The 26529-nt window shown below is 47.8% G+C and overlaps 1 protein-coding gene across 1 annotated transcript in view; it reads right to left on the reverse strand.

The window, feature by feature from the left end:
- The window catches only part of DNAH5 (dynein axonemal heavy chain 5), a 640276-nt gene that overhangs the window by 155173 nt on the left and 458574 nt on the right, over positions 1–26529 (reverse strand). The window contains 4 exon segments of the mRNA XM_029590044.1: positions 8704–8907; positions 12337–12513; positions 13869–13983; positions 25609–25840. Coding sequence (XP_029445904.1) covers positions 8704–8907; positions 12337–12513; positions 13869–13983; positions 25609–25840 — 728 coding nt within the window.

Below are 26529 nucleotides of genomic sequence, written 5' to 3' on the forward strand. Positions count from 1 at the left end.
AAAGAGCCCAAGGCTGCAACCTGAACCTTAAGAGAGTTAGAAGCCAAGCCTTTAAACAAACCTTTCTGCAAAAAAGCCAAGATGTGGGCTATCGAGGTCTGGGTAGAGTCTATTCCTTGACCCGTGTACCAGGACCCGTGCACCAGATCTTCCAGACACTTACATAAAACAACAAAGTGGAAGTCTTTTTAGCCTGCAGCAAAGTGGAAATGACATCCTCCGGATATCCTTTTTATCGCAAATGCTTCCTCTCAAAAGCTAAGCTGCAAGACAGAGCGATCCTCTCGATCTTAAAATACTGGACCTTGCCGCAGTAGCCCCAGCAAATGTGTGAGCCAAAATGGATCACCCACCGCCAGCTTGACCAGGTCTGTGAACGACGGGCACCTTGGCCACTCTGGCACTCTTCTCCGGGATGATTTTCTATTCGCCATATCATTTTCCCCACCAGAGGCCACAGAGGAAACACATAAAGAAGAATGCCTCGAGGCCAGGATAGAACCAGAGCATCTACACCCTCTGCTCCATGCTCTCTTCTGCAACTGAAGAAGCAGGGTGCCTTGGTGTTCTTCCGCATCGCCTTGGTGTTCTTCCATGTCACCTCCAATTTTAAAAGAACTCCACTGGCTACCCATTGAGAAAAGGATTCATTACAAAGTATTATGCATCTTACACAAAGCTATCCACGGCGATCAAATCGAATGGCTAAATGCCTCCATAAGGCTCCATACACCACAACGTAACTTATGCTCTGCCAACAAAGGGCTCTTAGCGATACCCTCACTAGTATCAGCCAAACTGACATCTGTAAGAGAGAGAGAGCACTATCCTTAGCAGGCCCCAAACTATGGAATACATTACCAACTGAACTTAGGCTGGAAGCTAATCTGAAGGAGTTCAAGAAAAGACTCAAAACATAGCTTTTTACACAAACTTATAATGATAGCACAAGCCAATGTGAGTCTTAATGTCCTGCACAGGGTGTCACAAATCCACATATCTATTCTTCCTCTGTTTTAATAATCTATTATTCATTTTATCTATTTTAGGTTTTCTTAGTTATTACTATATTTTAGATCTGTATTATTTTATGTAAAATTTAAGTTTGTACTTTAATTTTAGTTGTATTGAACTTTTAGTATTGTATTATGTATTTATACTTTCTTCATGTATTTTATTATTGTAAACCGATGTGATGGTACTTGCTAAATACCGGTATAAAAAAGCCTAATAAATAAATAAAAATTAAAAAATCAAGTCCAGGTGAGGAGTCCCCCACCGGCGACATATCAGAGCCATCATGTCGTTTGATAGCTCCCACTCTCCGGGATCCATCTTCTGGCGACTGAGAAAATCCGCCTGCACATTGTCTACTCCGGCGAAGTGAGATGCCGCCAGCATTGCTAGATGTCGCTCTGCCCAAAGAAACAACTTCTGTGCTTCCAGGGCCTCTGCTCTACTCCTGATTCCTGCTTGGTGGTTGATAGTCTAACAGGATGTGCAGCAAGCGGCCGCTCAACAGAGGCAGAAATGCTACTAAGGCACACCTCACTGCCATCATCTCCAAAGGATTGATAGACCAGGACTTCTCTTCTTTGGACCATTGCCGCTGGACTGACTGATTCTGGCATACCACCCCCCAGCCAGAAAGACTGTCATTGGTAGTAGCTACCACCTAGTCCGGAACCTCCAAGTCCACTCCACAATTCAACTGTTCTTGACCAAGCCACCATGAGAGACTGGCCCTGGAAGGTTCCTCGAGTGACAATGGAAGATGAAACTGCTCCGACAAAGGGTTCCATTGGGAAAGAAGAGACTGTTGCAGAGGTCTCATATGCGTGAATGCCCACGTGACCAATTCCAACATCGAGGCCATAAAGCCCAACAACTGAAGGTAATCCCTGACCCTGGGAACTGCCACTTCCAACAGCCTGCGCACCTGCATTTGTAACTTGAGAATATGCTCCCCACATGAAGAAAAACTTTCCTACCATGGTGTTGAAGCGTGCGCGCCCAAGAAGTCCAGGAACTGATACAAGTAGAGATGACTCTTCAGCAAGTTCACCACCCATCCCAGGGACTTCAATTGCTGGAGGACTTGAGCCAGTGCCTGAGTCCCAAGGACTTCTGACTTTGCTCGAATGAGCCAGTCATCCAGATATGGATGAACCAAGATGCCTCTCTTCCTGAGTGCCACTGCCGCAACCACCATTAACTTGATAAACATTCATGGCGCCATTGTGAGTCCAAATGGGAGGGCACAAAACTGAAAATGTTTCCCAAGGACCATGAAGCGCAAAATCCGCTGGTGATCTGGGTAGATTGGAATGTACAGTATGCTTCAGACAAGTCCAGAGAAGCCAGGAACTCTCCCTTGCACACTACTGCAATCACCAAGCACAGAGTTTCCATTTGAAAATGAGGAATCTTGAGAGCCACATTCATCTTCTTTAGATCCAAAATTTGATGGAAGGATCCCTCCTTTTTCGGAACCACGAAGTATATGGAATACCTTCCTGTCCCTCGTTCCCTCAACAGAACAGGAACTACGGTTCCCAGAGCTTGCAACCGGTCCACAGTTTCCTGAACCATCTTTTTCTTTTCACACCAAGCACAAGGGGAAACCATGAACAAGACCCGCAGCAGAAGAGAGAATTCTAATGCCTAGCCATCTTTTACCACACTGAGAACCCACCGGTCCAACGTGATCTTAGCCCACTCCTCGTAAAATAGAGCCAGGCGCCCCCCAGTCAGAGGAAGAGAAGAGTGGACCAGCCTCGCTTGATTGGGAAGATTTGGTTCCACCAGAGCTCTGTCCAAGGACCTCTTTTCCAGACTATCTGCCACCTAGAAAGGACTGGTTCTATGACTGCTGCCTCCTGGCACCTTGCTGCTGAGCTCCTGCTGAAGGACTACTCCGCTGAAACCGTCTATTAGACCAAAACTAGAGCCACCTCGTAAAGGAACTCGTATTCCCCCTGGGCTTGTCCTCCAGCAGCCTATGCCCTTTAGTCTCCCTGAGATGTTTCACAAGCTCCTCTAAGTCTTCTCTAAACAGAGGCTTCCCCTTGAAAGGTAAAGCTCCCAAATGAAACTTAAATCAAACATCCGCTGCCAGTTCCTCAACCAAAGGAGCCTTCTGGCCGATACTGCAGACATCATAAATCTGGAGAACGTTCTAACAAGGTCATATAGGGAATCTGCTACATAAGCTGCTGCTGCCTCCAGGCAGTCCACCTGCTTAGCCTCGGATGGAGATAATGGCCTTGTAGCCTGTAATTGCTGAACCCAGCGCAAATGGGCCCTGTGCTTGAAGCTATTGCACACAGCAGCCCTTACGCCAAGCGCCGACACCTCAAATGCCTTCTTGAGAAGAATTTCCAACTTTCTATCCTGCATGCCCTTCAGCACTGCCGAACCAGCTACAGGAATAGTGGTCTTCTTAGTGACTGCAGACACCGATGCACCCATCTTAGGAATTGCCAACAACCTCAGAGTGTTCTCAGGCAACGGATACAACTTTGCCATCGCCCGACCTACCTTGAGGACCATCTCGGTGGTGTCCCACTCCCTAATGATGAGTTTCTTCGCAGACTTGTGAAAAGGGAAACTTTCACTGGACCCCGCATGCCATCTATGACCGGATCCACAACCTCTTGATCAGATTCCTCCTGAGGTACTTTGATCCTAAGCTCCTCCAGAACATGAGGAATTAGGGGCCACAACTCCTCTTTCTGGAATAACCGTACAACTGTGGGGTTGTCCCCTTCAGTCACCATCACCTGATCCAACCCTGCATCCGGATCCGGAGCATCTGGGTTAGTAAAGGTATAGCCAGATCGTTGCCGAGCCTCAGAGGATTCGGACGGTCAGGGACCTGCAGATCCCCTTCCAACTCATTGGAATCGATATCTGGATTGCCCAGCCCTGTCCTCATCCCAAGGATCCTAGGAGCCTTCCGCAAAACCAGACCCCACACTGTGGCTCACTGGTGATAATGGAGGAGGGAGATCATCACCCCCCCAAAAGAGTCCCAATGGGCCATCCACCCCGGACATTATGGCCGCCTTTCCTGCACCAGGTGAGGAAGGAGGTGCCGACTTGCCAAGTGTTCCCGTGCCTGATTTCCCTCTAGACTGCCACTCAGACATGGCCTCTGGCAGTTCCAACCTGCCCTCTCCCCCAGAGAGGAGCAGGAGCACAGTCCGGCATATGCAAATGTGCGTGCGCCTCACCGCATTTATTGTACGCACTGCCGCGCATCATGCCACCACGAGGCACACCGACCTCCACTAGGTCCAACTGAACAGCAAACAACGGTACTGCCACACCGCATGGGCAAGTAACTTCAATGCTGATAAAAAATCCTCTCGCAGCTCTGCCAAGCTTCAATGCAGCCTTACCAGCCGCTCACCACTTTGCCGCTCCCCTGCTTGATGCTTTTTTGTTTTTTTTAAACAGCCTCCTTATATCTTTAATAAACTTTACTGAGCCAGAGGAACACAGGCAAAGAAAATAAATGTGACAGGCAAGCTGCTGGGCTTCAATTTTCTCTCTTTGGGGGGAGGGAACCGGACCCACCAGCTGTCACCCCCCTGGGTGGCAAAAGAATGAGCTAAATGAGGGTCCCCAACCCCCTGCTCTTACAGCAGGAGGGATAGCCCCACCAAGGCCTAGCCACCTCCTGGGAGAATAAATCTACCAATTTGCAATTTTTTGCTATCCCTTTTTTTTTTTTTTTTTTTTTAGACTGCAGGGATTGCACCTCCATCATCTGCTGGAGACAGAGAAATACTGGGGGACTGCAGGTGGCACTCTGGGTTATATGCCAGAGCCAGAGAAACTTTCCATCTGCTAGAAGGGAGTCATAATCCCAGGAGTCTGGACTGATCCGGTTATAAACAGGAACAGCAATTTGCCTTCCAAAGTTAACTACACTTCAGATGTAGTAAGCCTGCCAATGCTCCAACGCGCTTGATGAAAGTTACTACTCCCTACTGATACTCCAACCACACACCCCCAAATTCTTAAAGGGGCATCAAGCACTGAATTAAGTCCTCTCCGGTACCAACCCCCTCCCATCCCAAAATAACCCTATAGCCATCGCCAGGGAATATGGTGTTAGCCCTACCCCAGAACAAGCCTCACCACCACCCAACTTCCAAATAAAAAAGAGCAAAGGGAAGCCTCAGGTCAGCTGTGCCATTTTGAATTTCAGTGCCCAGCTGGGCAGAAGAGATTGGATGTTGCTTCTGCCCCATGGATCTCAGATCAGCCTCCTATAAGATAGAGGGTCCTGGAGAAGCCTTTTTTTATTGGATATTGGGTACAGAGTGGGGCTAACATCATATTCTCTGGAGCTGAGTGGGTAAGTGGGTTATGCTGAAGTGCAGGGGCATCTCTTCTTTGGGGGTGAGCGGTGGTGGACAGGGGCAACTGCAGCTTGGAGCTAAGTGCCTCTTTAAGGATTGCAGCCCAAGGTGGCCATGAAGGAGTGTTCACATGGTTGGGAACACAGGGATATTAATGCAGTGGGTAACATTCATCTTTCTCAGCCATGGAAACATGGGATTTACTAAACTGTGGTACTTGCATTCCATTATTAAGTAAATCCTGCGTGAAATAACCTTTGTTAAAAAAGCACACGAATGTACTGTTTTTAATGCAGCTTACTAAATAGGCCCCAAAGGTAGTTATTTATTTATTCATTTATGTGAAGAAGGGCCAAAGGGGAGGGGCATTTTCTGGTAGCTCTTGTCCTATCAGGCCAGTTAAGGTATTGACAGAAACAGCATTAATAGATATAAATAAGTTACCTCAGAGTTAATTCTCAGTAATATAAATTATCAGAATTTGTATATGTAAAAAAAAAATTACAAAGCTGCGAAAGCACCGGTTACAAGTTGCTGGTGGGAAATGTATGCATCATTAATGCCTTGTTTTCCATTAAGCCAATCAAAATTAGGCTTTCCTGCCCAGCACTCTGACCACATCCCAGAGCTTGGTTTATAGTGTGTGCATTCCTTATTTCTCTGCCTCTTTGTTGCTTCCACCTGTTGATTTTGCATGAAATAGTTTTGCAATTTACTCTTTGTTACTTTGTTAATGTGCAATCCCATCTACTTAAAAACAGCAGAAAGGTGCAAGCATGTCCGTGGGAGCCACAGTTGCTGCAGGTCATCCCAATGAAGATAATTTTACATCTCAATTTACCTTTCAGCCAGGACATGGGACTTCTGTGCTGAAAAGTTCACCAGGCACACTGGTTTCTGATCATTAGTAAAAGCCGATTAAGTGCTCTGCTAATTCTTTTGTGTTGCTGCTGTAATATTTTTAGCCCCAAGCCTTTTAAAACAGACGTGGTCTGATTGGCACCTTTCCCTGCCGTCCAGAGGAGATTCTGGTTCTCTAGTGAGCCAGGCCTCACGTGGCTTCAGTATTACCATCACTGCGATAAATGTCTTAACCATTCTCATGATTACATTTTTGGTGTGGTGAACTCTGAACATGATAATATCAACTGTTGTCTGCACTGGAAGGGCTGAGATTGCAGCAGGGTTATCCTTGAAGAGGGGGGCGTGGTGATTACAGGGACCTAACTGTTTCTAGGTCTAAATGTTTTAGATATCATGACAGGCTAACTTTTGAGACTGCACAGTAGATTGTAGGTCAAAGCATAAATGCATAAGGCAGAACAAAATGGGTACAGATAAATCAATTAAAATTGGAACTTGTTTTCACTCTAAAAATGCTTAAGCCTTGCATAATGATAATATTTGACTGCTAGAAATTATTATTCAAGAAGCTAGTGTGGAAGCAATGAATGCGATGAAAATATTAATCTGATTTGCTAAGAAATGAAATGTAACCTTGAGGGAATAAAGCAGAAGTACTCTTAGGTATATAAGATGCATTGTTATCTGAATATGTTAGAATATCTTCCCTAGTTTTCCAAGCTGTTCTGTGTGAGCCAGGGATTTCCAGAATAACCCCAAAAATAAGGGGCATATTTCTACAGATGTGAATAAGGACAAGTGCCCTGGAGCCTACACTTTTTTTTTTGTAGGGGAGGGCAGAGTATGCAGCCATGATAGCCCCATCCTCGGGACTATAATTTCCTGCCACCATGGGGGTGGAATTATGCATGTCAGTATTCCAGGTCCCTGCTGTGTTTGATTTGCCCTGGGTCCCACACCCTCCTAAGGTCAGGCCTGGTTTGCAAGTTCTGCAATGCATTTTTTTCCTACGAATGCAGAGTAAAGCCTTTGCCTTGGACTTTTTAAAATTACCATAACTATGTGTTTTTTTCTACTGAGACTTCATGATAGGTTTTATTTTATTAGGGTGACAAATAAAACTGGAGGTTCTTACCCCTTGGACATATAAATTTAATATTCATTTTGTACCCTGCAAAAAGATTTTTGAAGACTCAGCAGGTTTAAAACATAACGGCATCTCAGTATTAAGTAGGTAATGCTTTACATTTGAAACCTATGGAATAAGCACAGTTTGCTGGTTTTCGGATGAGTGCCATGACAAAAAATTTTCATCACTTTGCTGAAGGTATCTTTGAAGAAGAACAATTACAGATAAGAACTGCTGTTTCTCAAAAGACAGAATATGGCAGAACAGAATATCATATGGGTTTTCTAAAGATCCAATATATTTTCCCATTGCTTTCGCCATTCTTAATAATTACTAGAGTTGTGCTTCGGGTAAAAATTTTGTGTCGGGCTTTGTTTCGAGGGCCCCCCCCCTGTGGAAATTTCGTTTTTCCTGTGGTTTGGGGGGTTATTTTCAGGGGCCCCGATTTTCAGGTTAGTGTGCACTATCAGGAGTTAGCACACACTAACTCAAAACTGAATTTTTTCCGAAATTTCGGGAAAAATTCAATCGTTTTTTTGGTTCTCCTGATCCATTCCGAATTAGGCAATGTCGTTGACATTGCCTAATTCAGGAAAAACGACTGCACATCACTAATAATTACAATTCATGCAGAAGGTAGTACAGCATGTGTACAAACCATTTGAGACACATCCCCAACAAAAACCGTGACAAAGCACACACTTCATTCTGGGGTAGATTTTCAAAAAGCGCGATTTGGCGTACTTTTGTTGGCACATCAGGCGCAAACAAAAGTACGCTGGATTTTAGTAGATACGCGCGTAGCCACGCATATCCGCTAAGATCCTGGATCGGCGCGCGCAAGGCTACCGATTCCGTATAGCTGGCGCGCGCCGAGCCGCGCAGCCTACCTCCGTTCCCTCCCCTCACCTTCCCCTCCCTTCCCCTACCTAACCCACCCCCCGGCCCTGTCTAAACCCCCCCCCCCTTACCTTTGTCGGGGGATTTACGCCTCCCGGAGGGAGACGTAAATCCCCGCGCGCCGGGAAGCGACCTGGGGGCGGGTCCAGAGGGCGCAGCCACGCCCCCGGACCGCCCCGGGCCGTAACCACGCCCCCGGACCCGCCCCCCAAAACGCTACGTCCCGCCCTGAAAACGCCGCGCGGATCGGGCCCGCCCCCGACACGCCCCCCTCGGAAAACCCCGGGACTTACGCGAGTCCCAGGGCTCTGCGCGCGCCGGTAGGCCTATGTAAAATAGGCGCACCGGCGAGCAGGGCTCTTAAAATCCGCCCCTCTATGCACAGTCATTCAAGTTTACTCCCAGATTCACCTTCTCACATCACCTCTGAATTGTTACCTGAAGATTCTGTAAGAAGTTTCCTGCCGTCATCAGTTTTAAAGACTCTTGCCAGGATGGGGTGGTACAGTTTTTCTCTGTGTCCATTTTCACAGTGTTAACTTTCCTCTGAAACAGCAGCAGTACGCAGTCCATGATACGCATGATAAGATGAGGAGGCCGACCCAGGGTGCGAACCGTAGCAATATCAGACGGCTTAATAGTCTATGAAAGGCAGAGACAAGCAATATAAAATTTATTCTTATTGTTTTTTTGTATGCTGATACAAAGCATATGTAGCACTTCACAGAGGCATGTAAGAGACAGTCCCTTCTCCTCGAGCTTACAGTCCAGTCAAGACAGACAGACGCAACATATTTATTTATTTATTTACATCTTTTTACTATACCGACGTTAAGACGAAGATTCTTATCACACCGGTTTACATCGAACCAAAACATATAGACAAAAACAAATAAGATGCATTGAGTTAAAAAAGGTGAAGCCATGATGGGGAACAATTAACCAGGTGGGTTAATTGTGGAATTAATTGAGGACAGGGCAGCTTTAATTGAGTGAAGCTGCAAGGAATGACGCCTCAAGAGCTTATGTAAGAGGAGCCAGAGGGTGACTGAGACTCTAAATCCTTCCCAAAAAGTTTGAGTAGCACTATGCTCTATCTTATATCAACACCAAAACTCATCAGCCAAGTTAGCTTAATACAGTTAACAATTTAGCAATTTTAAACAATTCACTAGAAACAGCCAGCTGTAAAGTCTGACAGAACTTCCACATACAAAGGTTAATTTTGAAAGGTATTTACGCACATAGGGGCAGATTTTAAAAGCCTTACGCGTATAGGGGGAGTTACACGCGCCGAGCCTATTTTGCATAGGCCCGGCGACGCGCGCAATCCCCGGGACATGCTTATGTCCAGGGGCTCAAAAAAAGGGGCGGGGCGTGGGCGGTCCGGGGCGTGGCAGAGGCATGGCCAGAGGCCTCCGTAGGGTCTCTAGGCTGGGGGATCGCGCACTGGCACTCGGCCGTGCGCACAACCTATGCCTGCTCGGAGGCAGGCGCAACTTTTAAAACAAAGGTCGGGGGGGTTTAGGTAGGGCCGAGGGGCAGGTTAGGTAGGGGAAGGGAGGGGAAGGTGGGGGGGGGGGGCAGAAGGAAAGTTCCCTCCGAGGCCTTGGAGGGAACAGGGAAAGCCATCGGGGCTCACCTAGGGCTCGGCGTGCGCAAGGTGCACAAGTGGGCACCCCCTTGCGAGCACCAACCCTGGATTTTATAACATGAGCACGGCTGCGCGCCCATGTTATAAAATCGGGCGTACCTCTTAAAATCTGGCCCTCAAACCCTAATTTAAGCACGTAAGGAGACATTTTCTTACCTTTTAATTTTCTTTCCATGAATCCTACTAGACCAGTCCAGACAGATGATTTTGTTTTCTTCAGGCCGGCATGTAAAGGTCAGACTGCAGTTGTTGGTGCAAGGAATTGTGGATGAAAGCAGTCTGTCGGCCTCAGGTCCCCTAAATGCTGCTTGTGTCTGCAATAGGGAGGTCCCCTGGGAGACTTGTAAGGCTTTTGGCGAACCAGCAGAAGTAGGCAAGGCCAGACAGTGAGTACTCATGGTGCCGTGATCAGAAAGCAGACTAGGTGATGCCTCAGAAGTGCCGGATTTGGTGGGAAAGACCACCATTTTGAGCTCTTCTCCCATGGCAGCTGCGGCCTTCAAACGGCATTCCTCTTAGGCACTGCAGGATATTAGGGATCTTCCAGTGCTTGAGCTTTGGCATATCAATTATTAATTGGGGCCAGACTGTGCCTTTTTCTGAGAAATATTTATCTGAATTTTTTCATTTTATGCATCAGGCCTTCTGCATGCATAAGGAGAAAAGGGAGACCTCCCTCATTGGGTTCTTCCTACAGGGTATACCCGATGACCAGATGCCCAATAAACACTCCAGGTTGGTTCCAGAAGTACCAAGTCATACTTCAATGGACTAGCCAGACTTTGTTAGCTGTGCGTCTTTGGAGGTGGGTGAAGTTGCCTTTGATAGGGAAGAAGACTATTATTCGCCTTTTCCATAGGGCCAAAGTTGCTTCTTCTGTTAAGCAAGCCATAACTTCTCCGAGAATTGGGGATTCCAAGATGGAGAAACCTCCTGTCTGGGATCCCATCATCAAGGGGATCTATAAATTGACCAAGGCTTTTCTTCTCCACTTTGAGATGGATGCAATGGACATTTCTGAAAGGAAGTCCCCAGAGAGTGGTCTTAAAGGAATGAAGAATATTGAAAAGCTGCATAGTCTCACTTAGGCAGTAATTCAGCACTTATTTCAGATGCCACAGGTGGATGACTTGATCATTGCCATTACTACAAGAACCATTATCCCAATGGAGGGTAATGGTTCACTTGAGGATCCACATGATAGGAAGACTGAACTTCCTCTGAAGCACACATTTTCTTCAAAGGCGCTTACAATTCAAGTCTTGATCTGCGGCAGCATGGTGGCCCTTGCTCTATTGCAATGCATTCAGCAACTCCCAAAGAATGATGAAGCTGCCTGAATGAAGTCAGCTGCAGCTTTGCTAGTGAATGCCCTTTTTCAGCCTCCTCAGAATTTCTTCAAAGTTGCTAGCTTTGGTATAGTGGCAAGGTGGCTTCTCTGGCTCCATAATTGAACGGCCAATTCATGGTCCAAGTTCAGGCTGGATAAGCTCCCTTTTCAGGGGAAGCTTCTGTTTTCAGGAGGTCTAGAACAGTTAGTGAAAAATCTTGGGGATCCGAAGTCAAACAGAGCTCCCTGAAGACAGAGGGTGCACCTTTTATCACTGCCATTACTTCTGCTGGCTGCCCAGATGCCTTGGAAGTCTCCCCAGAGACCTCCCCATTATGGACATAAGCATCACGCAGGAATCTCGAGACAGACACAGACCACTTACATCCGCAGGCTCTACACTGACAGCTGCGGTCTGACCTCTCCATGTCAGCCTGAAGAAAATGAAAATCCACCTGTCTGGATTGATGTAGAAAGATGAAATTGAAATATTCTTTGAAAAATTACCCAGGGCTGGGGAAGGGGGGGTGGGGGGGAGTGACAGATTTGCACATAAAACCATGCAATTTTGCATGTACTTTTACATGCACTAGAAAAAGGTACGCTAGGGGACTGGACATGAGGTAAGAGACATGATTTAGGCACACTCTTTCAATTTTTGAAAGTATGCACATTGATATAAAAGCACAAAGTTACGCCTGCTCCTGATCAGATGTAACTTTGTACAATGCATATGTTGGCATTGGTTCTGCACATGCCTGTAAATTTTCAAAGCGGATTTATGTACATAAGCCTACTTTGGAAATTCAGAGTAAAGTCGACAGGTAAGGAGTCCCCTCAGACTTCAGCTTAGGCAGAATGCTTGGAAATCAATCTCACAATGTGCAATGAATCCACCAGCCTATATGCCAATGCAGTGCATTCATTGAACGGAACAGGGAATGCAAGCAGTACTTGAGCAGCACTGCCAACTCAGACCGGTTCGGGGAGTGGAGTGGGATCCTGAGCTGGCAGTGGACCCCATCTATCCTCCCTCTCGACACCGGAAAACGGACTGATGCCACACCCAGCATTCTTAACCAGTAACCTTCAAAGCGGCTTCAGCTTCTTCCAGGGCAGGTTTGGCAGCTTCCAGCTTTTCTTCAGCAATGGCTTTATCCGCTGAGATGCTGTCTACGATAGCCTGGGCTTTGTCCTTCACCTTCTGCACTTCAGCCTTCACCTTTTCAGCGGCCTGGGCTTTCACAGTCACTTCTTTCAACACCTATGCAAATTCAAAATAAAAACAGGGTCCAAAATTAAAAAAAAAACAAACAACAAAACAAACTCCTGGCAAGAAAAGATAAATTATACTCATTTCTTACATCAGGCATTGTTTTCACCAGCTGATATGCAAGGATGCTTCTATGCAAACTGAATTAACATTTTAAAAGCTAAAGCGGGAACAATTTTTAAAAGTTCACCCACATAAAAATGGATTTTAAAATTGCCCCACCCCCTTGTATTTGGGTAAATGTACGCTTGCTGAATGACAGTGCACATACTTTTAGCTGTGGAAAGAAATGTTGAGACTTGGAGGCAGGGAGACAAATATAGGCAGATATATACATAGGGTCCCCGCTGGCACCTAAAATTTCAAAAGGAAACTTGCAGAGCTGTGGATACAAAAAGTGCTTGCAGACCTATGGGTACACGTTCTCACACATACTGAAAATTAACTCCTTAATCATACCCCCCCTCCCCCAAAAAAAAAAAAAATCATTTAAACCCATGTACCATGGTCTACCTGTTAGCTAGCTGGGGAATTAAAGAAAATCCTAATGAGATCAATTCACTCCTGGAGATTTCAGCTACCTTTTGGTCCTTAGCAGATGAACAGCAAACTTTTCATACTAGCAGCGGTTGTAAAAGGCAATATTCGGCAACTGTTCTGAAACTTTCAGTAAAATGTTCAGAAGGACTTAAAAAAAAGACAGTTGTCATGCGTGGGAAGCGGCATAGTCTCACTCACTACTGAGCTCACCACCCTCAAAATGCAATTCACCCCTCCAAATGCGCCTTTTATTTGCTTCCCCGAGGTTGCTCAGGGCAGGAGTAAACCGTGAGCAGCTTCCCTTTCTTTTACATTTTATTTTCCTTCCATGATACTAGAAAGGATACCATAAAAAAAAAATCTCTAGAAAAAGTTTTTAAAAAGTCCCATTCTGGTATAATTTTCTGAACATTATTAAAGAGACATGAATGGCCATTGTGCTATTTGTTTCTTCAAGAATGGCATTCACTATCCCTACCTGCTGCACAAACATCTCCATACGCTATCCACATATCTGCCACACCCCTAACCTTCCCCCATTATACCTTTTGCTCAAATCACTCTCCAAGTGTACACTAGTAGGCCCCTCTCTGCACACAGGCGCTCACACTCCTGCACTCAAACCCAGCATACAGACACACATCTCTGTGTAATCTGTTATTATTCAGCCACACAAAGAGGCCCTCCTCTGACTTTGAATATGACACATAGCTATTTGTCTCTGTGTCTTTTCCAGAATCGAAATGGGCGAAGCGACTCAATGATAAATTCCAATAAATTAAACCGCCGAAGGAAAACAAACCTACCATGTCAGCCCTTTTATTAGCCTCCTGCAGCTCTTTCTCTTTTGCTTCCAGCTCTATGCTTAGAGCACCCACCGACTCAGATGCCTCTTTTAATTTCTCCAGTCCAGTGTTCATTCTGGATAACACATTTGAAAAAAAATTCTTTGGTTTTCATTTTCTGTTTCAACACACTAGACAGTAGTTTTTTGATATCTACCATTGTCCCTACCCTAGTTATTAAGACAAATCTCAAATGCCTCCTTTTTGCAACATCAATCACAGATCATGTAAGTAGGTGATGCCTTTTTTCCCCCAGTGGTAAGTAATGAGGGTGGAGATTCCATTAGCTTTACTACTGGGGGAGCTGGTTGCTGTTGGCCATGTTTATGCTAATGACATCCAGTTCCTGGTTCCTACGGGGGGGGGGGGGGGGAATATGGATGAGGTAGTTATTTGTCTATATTCCTCTTTGGCAGATCTGGCTTGATGGCTCTAGAAGAGCCAATTGGTCATGAATAGGAACAAGACTGAGCTTTTGTATATAAGGAATAATATGGAAATGTTGTTAGCCCTGACCATCCAGCATGTTGTTAAGGAGCATGTTATTCCTATTTTTTCTAAGATTAGGAGTTTGGAGGTTGTTTTGGATTCTTGCTTTTCTTTGGAGCCCTATATTAGGCTCCAAAGAAAACCAAGCTTGCTTACAGTTAAAGGCAGTGTGACAGCTGCATCTTTTTTGGGATCTTCAGGCTTTAAAGATAGTGGTATTATGCTCTGGTAATTTCAGTTTCGGACTATTGCAACATGCTATATATGGGGCTGCCAGGTAGGCTAATCCATAAACTTCAGCTATTACAAAATATTGCAGCATGAGTGATTATAGGAAAATGTAAGTGTGAAAGGGCCTCTCATCTGCTTACAGAATTCCACTGGTTAACCATTGCCAAGAGAGCAAAATTTAAGCTGTTGACTATCTATCTTCAATCATCTTAAACATTTATGGGATAAGCTTAGGTGGTATAGACCAGCCTGGAAATTAAGGGCATATCAGGGATATTGTCTGATGGCAGCACTGGCCCTGAAGTTATGACTGAAGTGGTATATAGCTTGAGCCTGCTCACAGGTAGCTCCACTGTTTTGGAATGAGATGCTGGGATCTGTTAAAGCAGAACTGAATTTTTTGAAATTTCGGAAGCAAGTGAAGACACTTTTGTTTCCAAAGTGAGGTGATTTTTATTTGGATGTAATATGAGTAAGTGAAGACTCCTTTGAAGGTGAGATGATTTTGGTTAGGTGTTATGTAGCTATTTTAGATTTTTAATTTTATGTATATTTTACTTTACCTTATTTTTATTTTGAAGAAGTTTTGTATATTAATTTGTTTTTATTTTGGTATTATTTTGAATTATGAATGTTATACTGTAAATCATTTTTTTTAATATAGTTTTACTGTTTAAGCAATATATAAATCTATTACTTAAATAAATTAGGCCCTTGTTGGCATGTTGTGCTACTGTTCTGATACAGTGCATACCTATTTATATTGTTGACTCTGCTGTTAGAATGCTTTGCCATGCTCATCCAACACGGTCCTTCTCCCTAATTTTGCTTGCAGTTTCCCCAGCTTGTTTGATCGTTTAATATCACAAACTTACCTTACTTCCATCTATAGACAGGAATTGGCTGAGTCAAATTGTATTAATAAACATGCAAAAACTATTCAAAGGAAGGAAAATATTTGTTGATCTTGAAGGAATAGCTGCAAGTCATGAACAGGCTTGTTCTTATGTGGGAGCAATCAACTCAATATACTGCATTTCTGTGGTTAGTTTTCTTTAAGGTGAATTTTAAAAGCCCAACGTGTACATTAATCAGGATTCACATGCACCAAATGGATTTTAAAAGCTGCCGAGATATGTGCATATCTCCTGCAGCGCACACATCCCAAAAGTTTTCCAAAAAGCATGGTCTGGGCAGGGAATGGAGATTTCGGGGCATGAAAGGAAAATTGGTTCTTACCTGCTAATTTTTGTTCCTGTAGTACTACGGATCAGTCCAGAATGTTGGGTTTTGCCTCCCTTCCAGCAGATGGAGACAGAGAAAAACTTCGAGAGCACCCCCTCTTAATTGGGTGTAGCACCTGCCTCTCCTCAGAATTCTCAAAGCAGAAAATGTATTGCAACCATTCAACAAGAAAGACAAGCAAGGACAAGAAAAAAATGAGCAAACTATGTACTTTAGAACTCCTGCAATCAGGATAAGGAAAAAATGGATCCTGTAGTGGAGCTGAAAAAGAAGGTTATGAAGACAGATCGAGCGGACTCTCAGAAGAATTGTGTCCATTCTCAAAGGGTGGGCATCTGGACTGATCCGTGGTACTACAGGAACGAAAATTAGCAGGTAAGAACCAATTTTCCTTTCCCTGTACGTACCCAGATCAGTCCAGACTGCTTCCCTATCTGGGGTGGGACCTTGACAGTCCCACTCAAATGACACTGCTTCCAAAACTGGCAACTTCTGGAGCCTGGACATCCAAACGATAGTGTCTGGTAAAGGTGTGTAAGGTCTTCAGGTCGCCACCCTACCAATTTCTTATGGCGAAACCAACTGACACTCTGCCCAGGAAGCTGCCTGCAACCTGATGGAATGTGCTTTCAAACCTTCAGAGACAGGATGTCCACGACAAATATAAACAGAAGCAATAGCCTCTTTCAATCAACAAGCTATGGCCGCTTTTGACGCTTTGTGCCCCTTCTTAGAGCCACTCCTGAGATCAAAAAGATGCCCGAAAGGAATCAGTAACCTCGAGGTATCGTAAGAGGGCCCTCCTAACATCTAGACGCCTCAATTCATTAGCATGAGGTGCATCCAGCTTGACATCGGTAAAAGCTGGAAGCTCCACTGACTGGTTCAAGTGGAAAGCTTAGACCACCTTCGGTAGAAAAGAGGGAACCATTTTGAGGGAAACCCCAGAATCAGAAATTTGTAAAAAAAGGTTCCCTGCACGAAAAGGCTAGGAGATCCGACACCCTCCAAGCTGAGCATATTTCCACCAAAAACAGCATCTGCAGAGTTAAATCCTTCAAGGTGATCTTCTTAAGAGGTTCAAAAGGGGCTTCGCACAAGACTCTTAGCATCAAGTTAAGGCTCCAAGATGGACATACCAGCCGAACGTGGGGATCCAAGAGTTTTGCCCCTCGAAGGAAACGTACCACATCCAGATGAGCTGCTAGCGGTGCCCCATAAAGCTTTCCCCTCAGGCATCCCAAAGCTGCAAGACAATCCTCTTCTGCGCCCACTCTGCAAGAAAGCTAGCATCTGCACCACCAAGGACTGTCAGGAGAAGGACTCCCTGCTCGCGACACCAAGACTCGAAGACCTTCCAGACTCGGACAAAAGTTATAGAAGTAGAGGTCTTCTGGGCCCGAATTGGAGTAGTAATAACATCTTCCGGATAGCCCTTCTTCTCTAACTGCTTCCTTTCAAAAGCCAGGCCCCTAGACAAAAGCGATCCACCTGGTCAAAAAATATAGGACTTTGCCGCAGCAAGTTTGGAAGAGGACTCAGTCGTAGGATGACAGTCCATTGTGAGGTTGTCTAGGTCGGCGAACCAGGGCATACAGGGCCACTCTGGGGCCACTCGAATTACCATCCCTGGGTGAACTTCTATCCTCTGCAGAAGCTTGCCTATCAGAGGCCACGGAGGGAACACATAAAGCAGAACATTGTGCGGCCATGGGAGTACCAGGGCATCGACCCCTACCACTCGGTGTTGTCTTCTGCGACTGAAGAAATGTTGTGCCTTGGCATTTGTTCAAGTTGCCATCAAATCCAGACGAGGAGTGCCCCATCTGCGTGAAATGAGGGTCATCGCTTCTTACTACACTCTCCGGGGTCTATTCTTTGGCAGCTCAGAAAATCCGCTTGCACATTGTTGGTTCCCGCTATGTGTGTAAGACTAAATGCTGTTCTGCCCAGGACATCAGCTGCTCCGCTTCCAGAGCAACCTGATGACTTTGGTTCCCCCTTGACGGTTGATGTAGGTCACTGCTGTCGCATTGTCTGACAGAAACCGTACGACCCGGTTGCGCACAAGTGGAAGTAACAACTGTAATGCCAGCCTCACCAGTTTGTTCTCTAGGTGACTGATGGACCACTGTGCCTCCTACATCAACCATAGGCCCTGGACCGACTGGGACTGGCACACCATGCCCCAACCGGAGAGGCTGGCATCAGTGGTCACTACCACCCACTGAGGCAGCTTGAAGTCCACCTCGGACCTCAAGTGTCTGTGGAGAAGCCACCAATCAAGCAAACCCAGACTTAATAAACCCATATCAAAGATACCTGAGCCACATATGCACTGACTTGCGCGGTGCTGATGAACAGTCTAGCATCTAGCCGTGAATCATCTATCAGCAGCGGTACTGGAGCCAAAACGGGGCAGAGTAGCTTAGAATGGACGAGTCCAATCCTTGCTAACTCGATTTGTTAGCAAACGAAGGGCAGGCTAAATACCCAGATGGCGTGACGTCACTTGATAGATGATGCTGACAGATGATTCACAGCTAGACGCTAGACTGTTTATCAGCACCACGCAAGTCAGTGCTTATGCGGCTCAGGTATCTTTGATATGGGTTTATTAAGTCTGGGTTTGCTTGTTTCATGTTTTATGCACCCTGTTCAATTGTAGAATCACGCTGAGACGTTTTATCACAGCCAGACAAGTTTGACTCACAACACGTAAGTTTCTCCTACCAGAGGCACCGTTCTTCTCAAAAACTGTAAGTGGGACTTTTTGAATATATACCTCTTATTTAAAATGCAATTCCATTTTCACAGTTTCTGTACCGGCAAGAATTATATCCGACTCCCTGAAGAAGGAGTTTTTCTCTGAAACACTGCGTGTCGGACAGTGTCTGATTTTCCTCACCCAGCCGGATTACATTTTGGTTTCTTGCACTTGTGCTCTCACCTGCAAAATTTGGACTGTAGAGCCTTATAAGATAAGTGTATATCGATTCAGCTTCATACATGGAAGCGTTCTAAAAAATGCCTCATTGTGCCAATGATTAAAAAAAGGCCCTTGCCGTTGAAAGCTTTTTCAAGCCTGTAGCCCCTCGGGCACCTTATATGAGGTCACTTTGAGTCTTCTCTTAAATCCCTGTCTCACCACACAATATACAGGATTTGTATTATTATAGTATTATCAGTGATTTCCTGATTATCGTGGATTCTAGACTTGTGGTATGAATGCAGATCCCAGCAGGCAGAAGTAGTTGGATTGCAGACACCAAGGCAGGGAGAGCAGGCCCTCGAGGAGCGAGTACCTGATCCCAGATAGGCACCTGAATGAAAGCAAGGGCCCCCGAGGAGCAGGTACCCAGGTTAGTTGAAATACCCTGAAGGGCAGAGAGAGCTTCCAGCGCAGCAAGGAAGCGGCAGAGTAGCTTAGACCGGACGAGTCCAATCCTTGCTAACTCGATTTGTTAGCAAACGAAGGGCAGGCTAAATACCCAGATGGCGTGACATCACTCGAGGGGGACGCCCCTGAGGTTCCCGCCATGACATGGATAAAGACGTAGGTGGCATGCGCGCACGCATCCTAGGAGGCCCTCAGGAGAAACATGGTGGATAGCCGTGCCATTGCCGTTCCGGGGATGCTGGAGAGAGCGGCATGCAGATGAGGAGGTAGCCATCTTCCCAAGGCTAGCAGGGAGAGCAGAGAGAAAGGTGAGGCACAGAGGTCGAAGCTGTCTGAGACTGACGGATGCAACATCGGTCCTCCACTAGGAAGACCTTTCCCCCTCAGGTATGGAGTCATGCTTCTAAGAAGTGCAGAACCTGAGAAGGATGAAGATGACTCTTGGACTGGTTGACAACCCAATAGAGGGACCTCAAACGGAACAAGACCTTGTCCACTGCTTGCTTGCACAGTTCCTCTGACTTCGCGCAGATGAGCCAGTCATCTAGATTGTTGCGATTCCAGGCCGACCCCGGAATCGCCACTCACCCGCGGTCCGGTCCCGGTCTCGCACAAGCTCCCCCCGGGCCGTGCAGGCCCCGAATGCGGCACTGCCACGCCGTAGCAGCACCCGGCGTCCTCCCGCGGCTGGCCCCGCCCCCTAGCCGCGCGCTGAGCCCCTGCATTTAAAGGGGCCAGCGCGGGAACAGGCCAGGAGCAGCTGATGACGTCAGACGCTGCAGGGCTACATAAGCCCTGCAGTTCCTTCACTCCCTGCCTTGCAACGAGGTTCCCAGGGTCTCCTGCTTCCAGTTGCTGCGTTCCTGGTCTCCGCTCGCTCGAATCCGGCGTGCCTGCTGACCTCTCTCCTTCTTGACTTGGCTCCGTTCCTGACTCCGCTTCTGGACTTCCCTTCGGCTTGGTACGACATCTGACTTCTGGCTTGACTCGGCTCCGTTCCTGACTCCGCTTCTGGACTTCCCTTTGGCTTGGTACGACATCTGACTTCTGGCTTGACTCGGCTCCGTTCCTGACTCCGCTTCTGGACTTCCCTTCGGCTTTGGTATGACATCTGACTTCTGGCTTGACCCGGCTCCGTCCCTGACCTCGACTAGCTTCTTTCCTGGACCTCATCTCGGACTTTCTTCGCTCCTCTGGCCCGAAGACTCTCCTAAGTCCCAGCGTCTGGGCCCCTACGGGCTTCTTCTGGGGGGGCTCCGGCTTCCAGGGCGAATCTCCAGAAGTCCCAGCGGCCGGGCTCCTACGAGCTCCTCTCGGGGGAACGCCGGTCTCCAGGGTGAAGAGTTCACTACTCCAGGGCCCAACGTTCTCCTGTCTTCAGGTCATCCTCGAGTCCTTGGTCGCATAGGGCTCCATCCAGTTCCAGCACCCAAAGCCATTACGTCCGTCCAGCCGCCTCCCAGTTGGGACCTGTACTGAGGCTCTCCACAGCTTCCTCTTTTGTCCCGACCGGCCCAAGGGTCCGCAACCCTCAACAAGTTGCAAGGCGGACCTCGCAGGCCTGAAGGCCATTCCGGGTCTTGCCCTAAAGCTTCAGCAGCAACAGAGCTGCCTCAACACACTGATGTCCACGGTCCAACGCTTAGCGGACCGAGTTGAGGGGGCCTCCGCTGCTAGCGCTACGGCATCTACATCCCGGGCCAGTGCTGAATCTGCCGTCCCAGTCCAGATGCCCGCCCTGTCCCGATATTCGGGGGACGCAAAGTCTTGCCGAGGTTTTCTTAACCAGTGTTACATCCGCTTTAATCTGCTCCCGGCGCAATTTCCCACCGACCACGTGAAGACAAGTTACATCATTTCCCTCTTGGATGGGAAGCCACTGGCCTGGGCTTCCTCCCTCTGGGAGAGTCAGGATCCCCGGTTAGGCAATCTAGTCCAATTCGTCAAAGCCTTCCGAAGGATCTTCGACGAACAGTCTCGTGCTTCCACAGCTGCTTCGGAACTTCTTCAACTGCGTCAAGGGAACCGTCCCTTGGAGGAATTTGCTGTGGAGTTCCAGACCCTGGCCACAGAATTGGGTTGGGGAGCCGACAGTCTGCATGGCATTTTTCTGGAAGGGCTTTCCCCACGTCTCCAGGACGAGTTGGCAGGGCGAGATCTGCCAGACGACCTCCATGAGCTGATCGAATTGGCGGGTCAAGTAGACCGACAGATTCAGCGCCGCTTCCGGGATCGAAGGACCACCCTAGGACAGTCTACCCGTAGGTCCACGCCTCCTCGTGGTCGACCCTCGCCACCAGCCCCGTCCACCACTCATGGGGAGGAACCCATGCAGTTAGGCCGGGGTCCCCTCTCTTCAGAGGAACGGAAGCGGCGTCGCTCCCAAGGCCTGTGTCTCTATTGTGGCGGTAAGGGGCACTTCCTGGCCCGCTGTACCGAGCGCCCGGGAAACGCCCGCACCTAGAGTATAGTGGGGAGTTGACTCTAGGCAACATCTCCTCAAACTCCCCATGTACCATTCCGGTTAGACTGTGCCTCCCGGGAGGGGCCTTCGACACACTAGCCCTGCTGGACTCCGGGGCCGGGGGAAATTTTATTCTCCGAGCTCTTGTACAGCAACTACAACTGCAGACCCAGCCCCAAGAGCCGCCAGTACGGGTCTCTTCCATCCAGGGGACTCCTCTTCTGGGCTCTATTTCCACCTGGACTCGTTCGCTCAAACTTCAAGTCGGGGCTCTTCACACTGAGCAGATCTCCTTCCTCATCCTGGAGAGGTCCATCCACCCTATTGTGTTAGGGTTGCCAAGGCTCAGGAAACATTCGCCGGTGATTGACTGGAACTCACTCCAGATCACGTCATGGGGGACCACTTGCTTCCGTCAGTGCCTTCCTGCCCGCTTACGACCCACGGTCCCACTTCAGACAACGCCGCCAGCCATACCTCAGCAATACAACGCCTTCCGGGATGTCTTCTCCAAAGAGAAGGCCGAGTTGCTCCCCAAGCATCGGCCTTTTGATTGTGCTATTAATCTGCTGCCGGGCACCATGCCGCCCCGCGGACGAGTGTACCCGTTATCTCTGCCGGAGACCCAGGCTATGTCCGCATATATCAAAGAAAATCTGGACCGAGGCTTCATCAGACCCTCGAATTCCCCGGCTGGGGCCGGATTCTTCTTCGTGGGAAAGAAGGATGGGTCTCTTCGACCCTGTATCGACTATCGGGGCTTGAAGCGCATTACCCGGCGTGATCGCTACCCGTTGCCCTTGATCCCCGAACTCCTGGATCGCCTTCAAGGGGCCAAAGTATTTACCAAGCTGGACCTCAGGGGGGCCTATAACCTCGTAAGAATCCGTCCGGGGGATGAGTGGAAGACCGCCTTCAATACCGGGGACGGCCATTACGAGTATCTCGTCATGCCTTTCGGCCTCTGTAATGCCCCTGCAATGGCCAGGTCGAACGCACCAACCGAACTCTTAAAACCTTCCTCCGGGCCTTCGTCAGTGACTTACAGGATAACTGGGTCGCCCTCTTACCTTGGGCGGAGTTCTCGTATAACCGCCACAAACACTCCGCTACCCTACAGTCCCCATTCCAGATGGTGTATGGCAGGACGCCCAAACCTCCCTTGCCATTGCCTCAGACGGTCTCGTCCCCGGCGGCTCAACTGACAGCTAGCCAGCTACATCGCCTCTGGCGCTCCACTCAAGAGAAGTTACAGCAAACGGCCGCACGTTCCAAGAAATACGCAGATAAAGCCCGGCGACCCGCTCCAGTGTTCCTACCAGGGACCAAGGTATGGCTGAGTACCAGAAATATTCAGCTGCGCGTACCTTCCATGAGACTATCACCCCGCTATATCGGCCCCTTTATCGTGGCCGAGCGTATTGGGGCAGTGGCCTATAGGTTACGGTTGCCCTCCACTCTGAAGATACATGACGTCTTCCACGTCTCCTTACTCAAACCGGTGGTCCTTTCCCGGATTCAGCCTCGACCTCCGGAATCCAGTGCTTCCGCTGCTGACCTGGAGGGCACGTATACAGTTAAAGAGGTTCTGGACGTTCGAGTTTGCCGCCGGCGCTGGGAATATCTACTCTCCTGGGAAGGTTATGGGCCCGAGGAGAATTCCTGGGAACCCGCTTCCCACATCCTGGATAAGAGTCTCCTCTGCCAGTTCCATCTGTGTCACCCCGATAGGCCGAGGCCTCCAGGAAGGGGCCGCAGGAGAGGGGGTACTGTTGCGATTCCGAGCCGGCCCCGGAATCGCCACTCACCCGCGGTCTGGTCCCGGTCTCGCATGAGCTCCCCCCGGGCCGTGCAGGCCCCGAATGCGGCGCTGCCACGCCGTAGCAGCACCCGGCGTCCTCCCGCGGCTGGCCCCGCCCCCTAGCCGCGCGCGCACGCTGAGCCCTTGCATTTAAAGGGGCCAGCGCGGGAACAGGCCAGGAGCAGCTGATGACATCAGACGCTGCAGGGCTACATAAGCCCTGCAGTTCCTTCACTCCCTGCCTTGCAACGAGGTTCCCAGGGTCTCCTGCTTCCAGTTGCTGCGTTCCTGGTCTCCGCTCGCTCGGATCCGGCGTGCCTGCTGATCTCTCTCCTTCTTGACTCGGCTCCGTTCCTGACTCCGCTTCTGGACTTCCCTTCGGCTTGGTACGACATCTGACTTCTGGCTTGACTCGGCTCCGTTCCTGACTCCGCTTCTGGACTTCCCTTCGGCTTGGTACGACATCTGACTTCTGGCTTGACTCGGCTCCGTTCCTGACTCCGCTTCTGGACTTCCCTTCGGCTTTGGTACGACATCTGACTTCTGGCTTGACCCGGCTCCGACCCTGACCTCGACTAGCTTCTTTCCTGGACCTCATCTCAGACTTTCTTCGCTCCTCTGGCCCGAAGACTCTCCTAAGTCCCAGCGGCTGGGCCCCTACGGGCTCCTCCTGGGGGGGCTCCGGCTTCCAGGGCGAATCTCCAGAAGTCCCAGCGGCCGGGCTCCTACGAGCTCCTCTCAGGGGAGCGCCGGTCTCCAGGGTGAAGAGTTCACCACTCCAGGGCCCAACGTTCTCCTGTCTTCAGGTCATCCTCGAGTCCTTGGTCGCATAGGGCTCCATCCAGTTCCAGCACCCAAAGCCATTACATCCGTCCAGCCGCCTCCCGGTTGGGACCTGTACTGAGGCTCTCCACAGCTTCCTCTTTTGTCCCGACCGGCCCAAGGGTCCACAACCCTCAACATAGATACAGGTGAACTAGCACTCCCTCCCGCCAAAGGGCCACTGCCACCACCACCATCACCTTGGTGACTGTGTGCGGAACTGTAGCCAGACTGAAGGAGAGAGCACAGAACTAGAATGAAGTGGAGAAACCTCTGGTGATCCCTGTGGATCCTTATGTTCAGGTATGCTTCCATCATATGGCCGATATGACTGAGTGCATGGTCTCCATATGAAAACATGGGAGTCTGAGGGACTTCCTTCGGCACCACAAAGTAAAAGGAACAAAGGCAAGTTCCCAATTCTTCCTGGGGAACAGGAATGAGGGCCCCCAGACTGATCCTGCGTTGAAGCTTCTTTGGTTGCTTTAATGGATTATATATATATAATTTATTTTTTTTTCAAGGAAAACCTAACAACGGTCAGAGTCGCAGGTTTTGCACCACCTCCATTTGCTAGAGACAGCGAAATACTGAGGAGAGGCAGGTGCTACCCCCAGTGTAATCCCAAGTTTTACTCTCTCTCCATCTACTGGAAGGGAGGCAAAACCCAGCAGTCTGGACTGATCCGGGTTCGTACAGGGAACCTGAGATGTGTGTGTATATAATTATGCAACCCAGCACATGCTGAGGTCCCCTGCTGCGTAACTTTACTTCTGCTATGGATGAAATTATAATAATCATATTCCTTGTTTCCTAAGTGTTGCAAACAGAAGTATAAAATATATAAGAGCAACAATTAGACACGCTATGCTATCCATTTCTTTTTTGTTTACAATTGCTTAAATGAGAAAATAAAAGCTTACATGTGTATCTACATACTTGTATGGTTTTGGGCTAAAACATCCTCCAACAGTGAATATAATCCTTAGACCCATCCACCTTCCCAAAATCACTGTGCAGAATTTATTTAACTATTTTTATTTTAAATATTGGTATGTTGTGTAATCCCAAGTTCTAAGCATCTTACAGTAAAAATATACACAGATACAATAAAACAGTAAGACAGTGATAGACCTGAATGATGGTCCAGTATTGTCTGTATACATCAGAGAGGGACCAAGAATTCACACAAATACATTTTTTAGAGAGGTGACGGCACAAGAACTGCCCCGGTGTTGCCTCTCTTTACCTGTTTGCCATCGTCTGCACTTCGGTGTGCTTTTCTTTGTATACTGCTTTATAACCCTGGATGAAGGACAAGTAAGACTTGGGAGTAACGTGAGTAGACCGGCGGTATCTCTGAAAGTAGTCCACACATTTCTCTGCCACGCCATCTTGAAATGAGCCCATACACTGCACCACCTCCTTCTTGACTTCTGCCGTGCAGTCAACATCAAAAGAGGACAGAAAGTGTTCAGACACTGCAAAGTGATAAGAAAGAGGGAGACAGTCATATGTATGGTAAATATCACGTTATTTCTTAAGAAAAATATATTGATATAATTTCACCAGGATAAGACTTAGCTGAAAAAAAAGTTCAAAGCACCTGAAAGGATATACAAAGCACTATGCACCATACATAAACTAATATATGATGAAAAAGCGGACTGGCTAAACACCACACTACGGGTACACGTACCACACAGGAACCTTCGTTCAGCAAACAAAGCTCTCTTAACCATTCCCTCAGTCAAGACAGCAAGACTAACCCAGGTAAGAGAAAGGGCATTGTCTTTTAGCAGGACCCACACTCTGGAACACAATGCAATGCCTTTGGAGATCAGATTACAGAGAGACCCCAAAACATTCAAGAGAAGTCTAAAGACATGGCTTTTTAAACAAGCCTTTTATAAAGAGACCGGAGAATAGAAAATACAGTGGAATAAACAGAAGAGCACTGGCACACAGCACTATTCTCATAAATGTGCATTACAATATTTTAACATATTAAGTACATAATGAATGTAATAAGATACACAGTAAATGTGATTTTTTTTTACCTGTAAAAGTACCTTCTAGGTACACCTGGCCAGAACCTACATCACTAAACATTTGTACGTATTTTATTATTTAATGTAACCGAAAGTTAATGGCACCGGTTAGAATGTAC

This window comes from Rhinatrema bivittatum, chromosome 2, assembly GCF_901001135.1.
Source record: "Rhinatrema bivittatum chromosome 2, aRhiBiv1.1, whole genome shotgun sequence".
NCBI classification, from domain to species: domain Eukaryota; kingdom Metazoa; phylum Chordata; class Amphibia; order Gymnophiona; family Rhinatrematidae; genus Rhinatrema; species Rhinatrema bivittatum.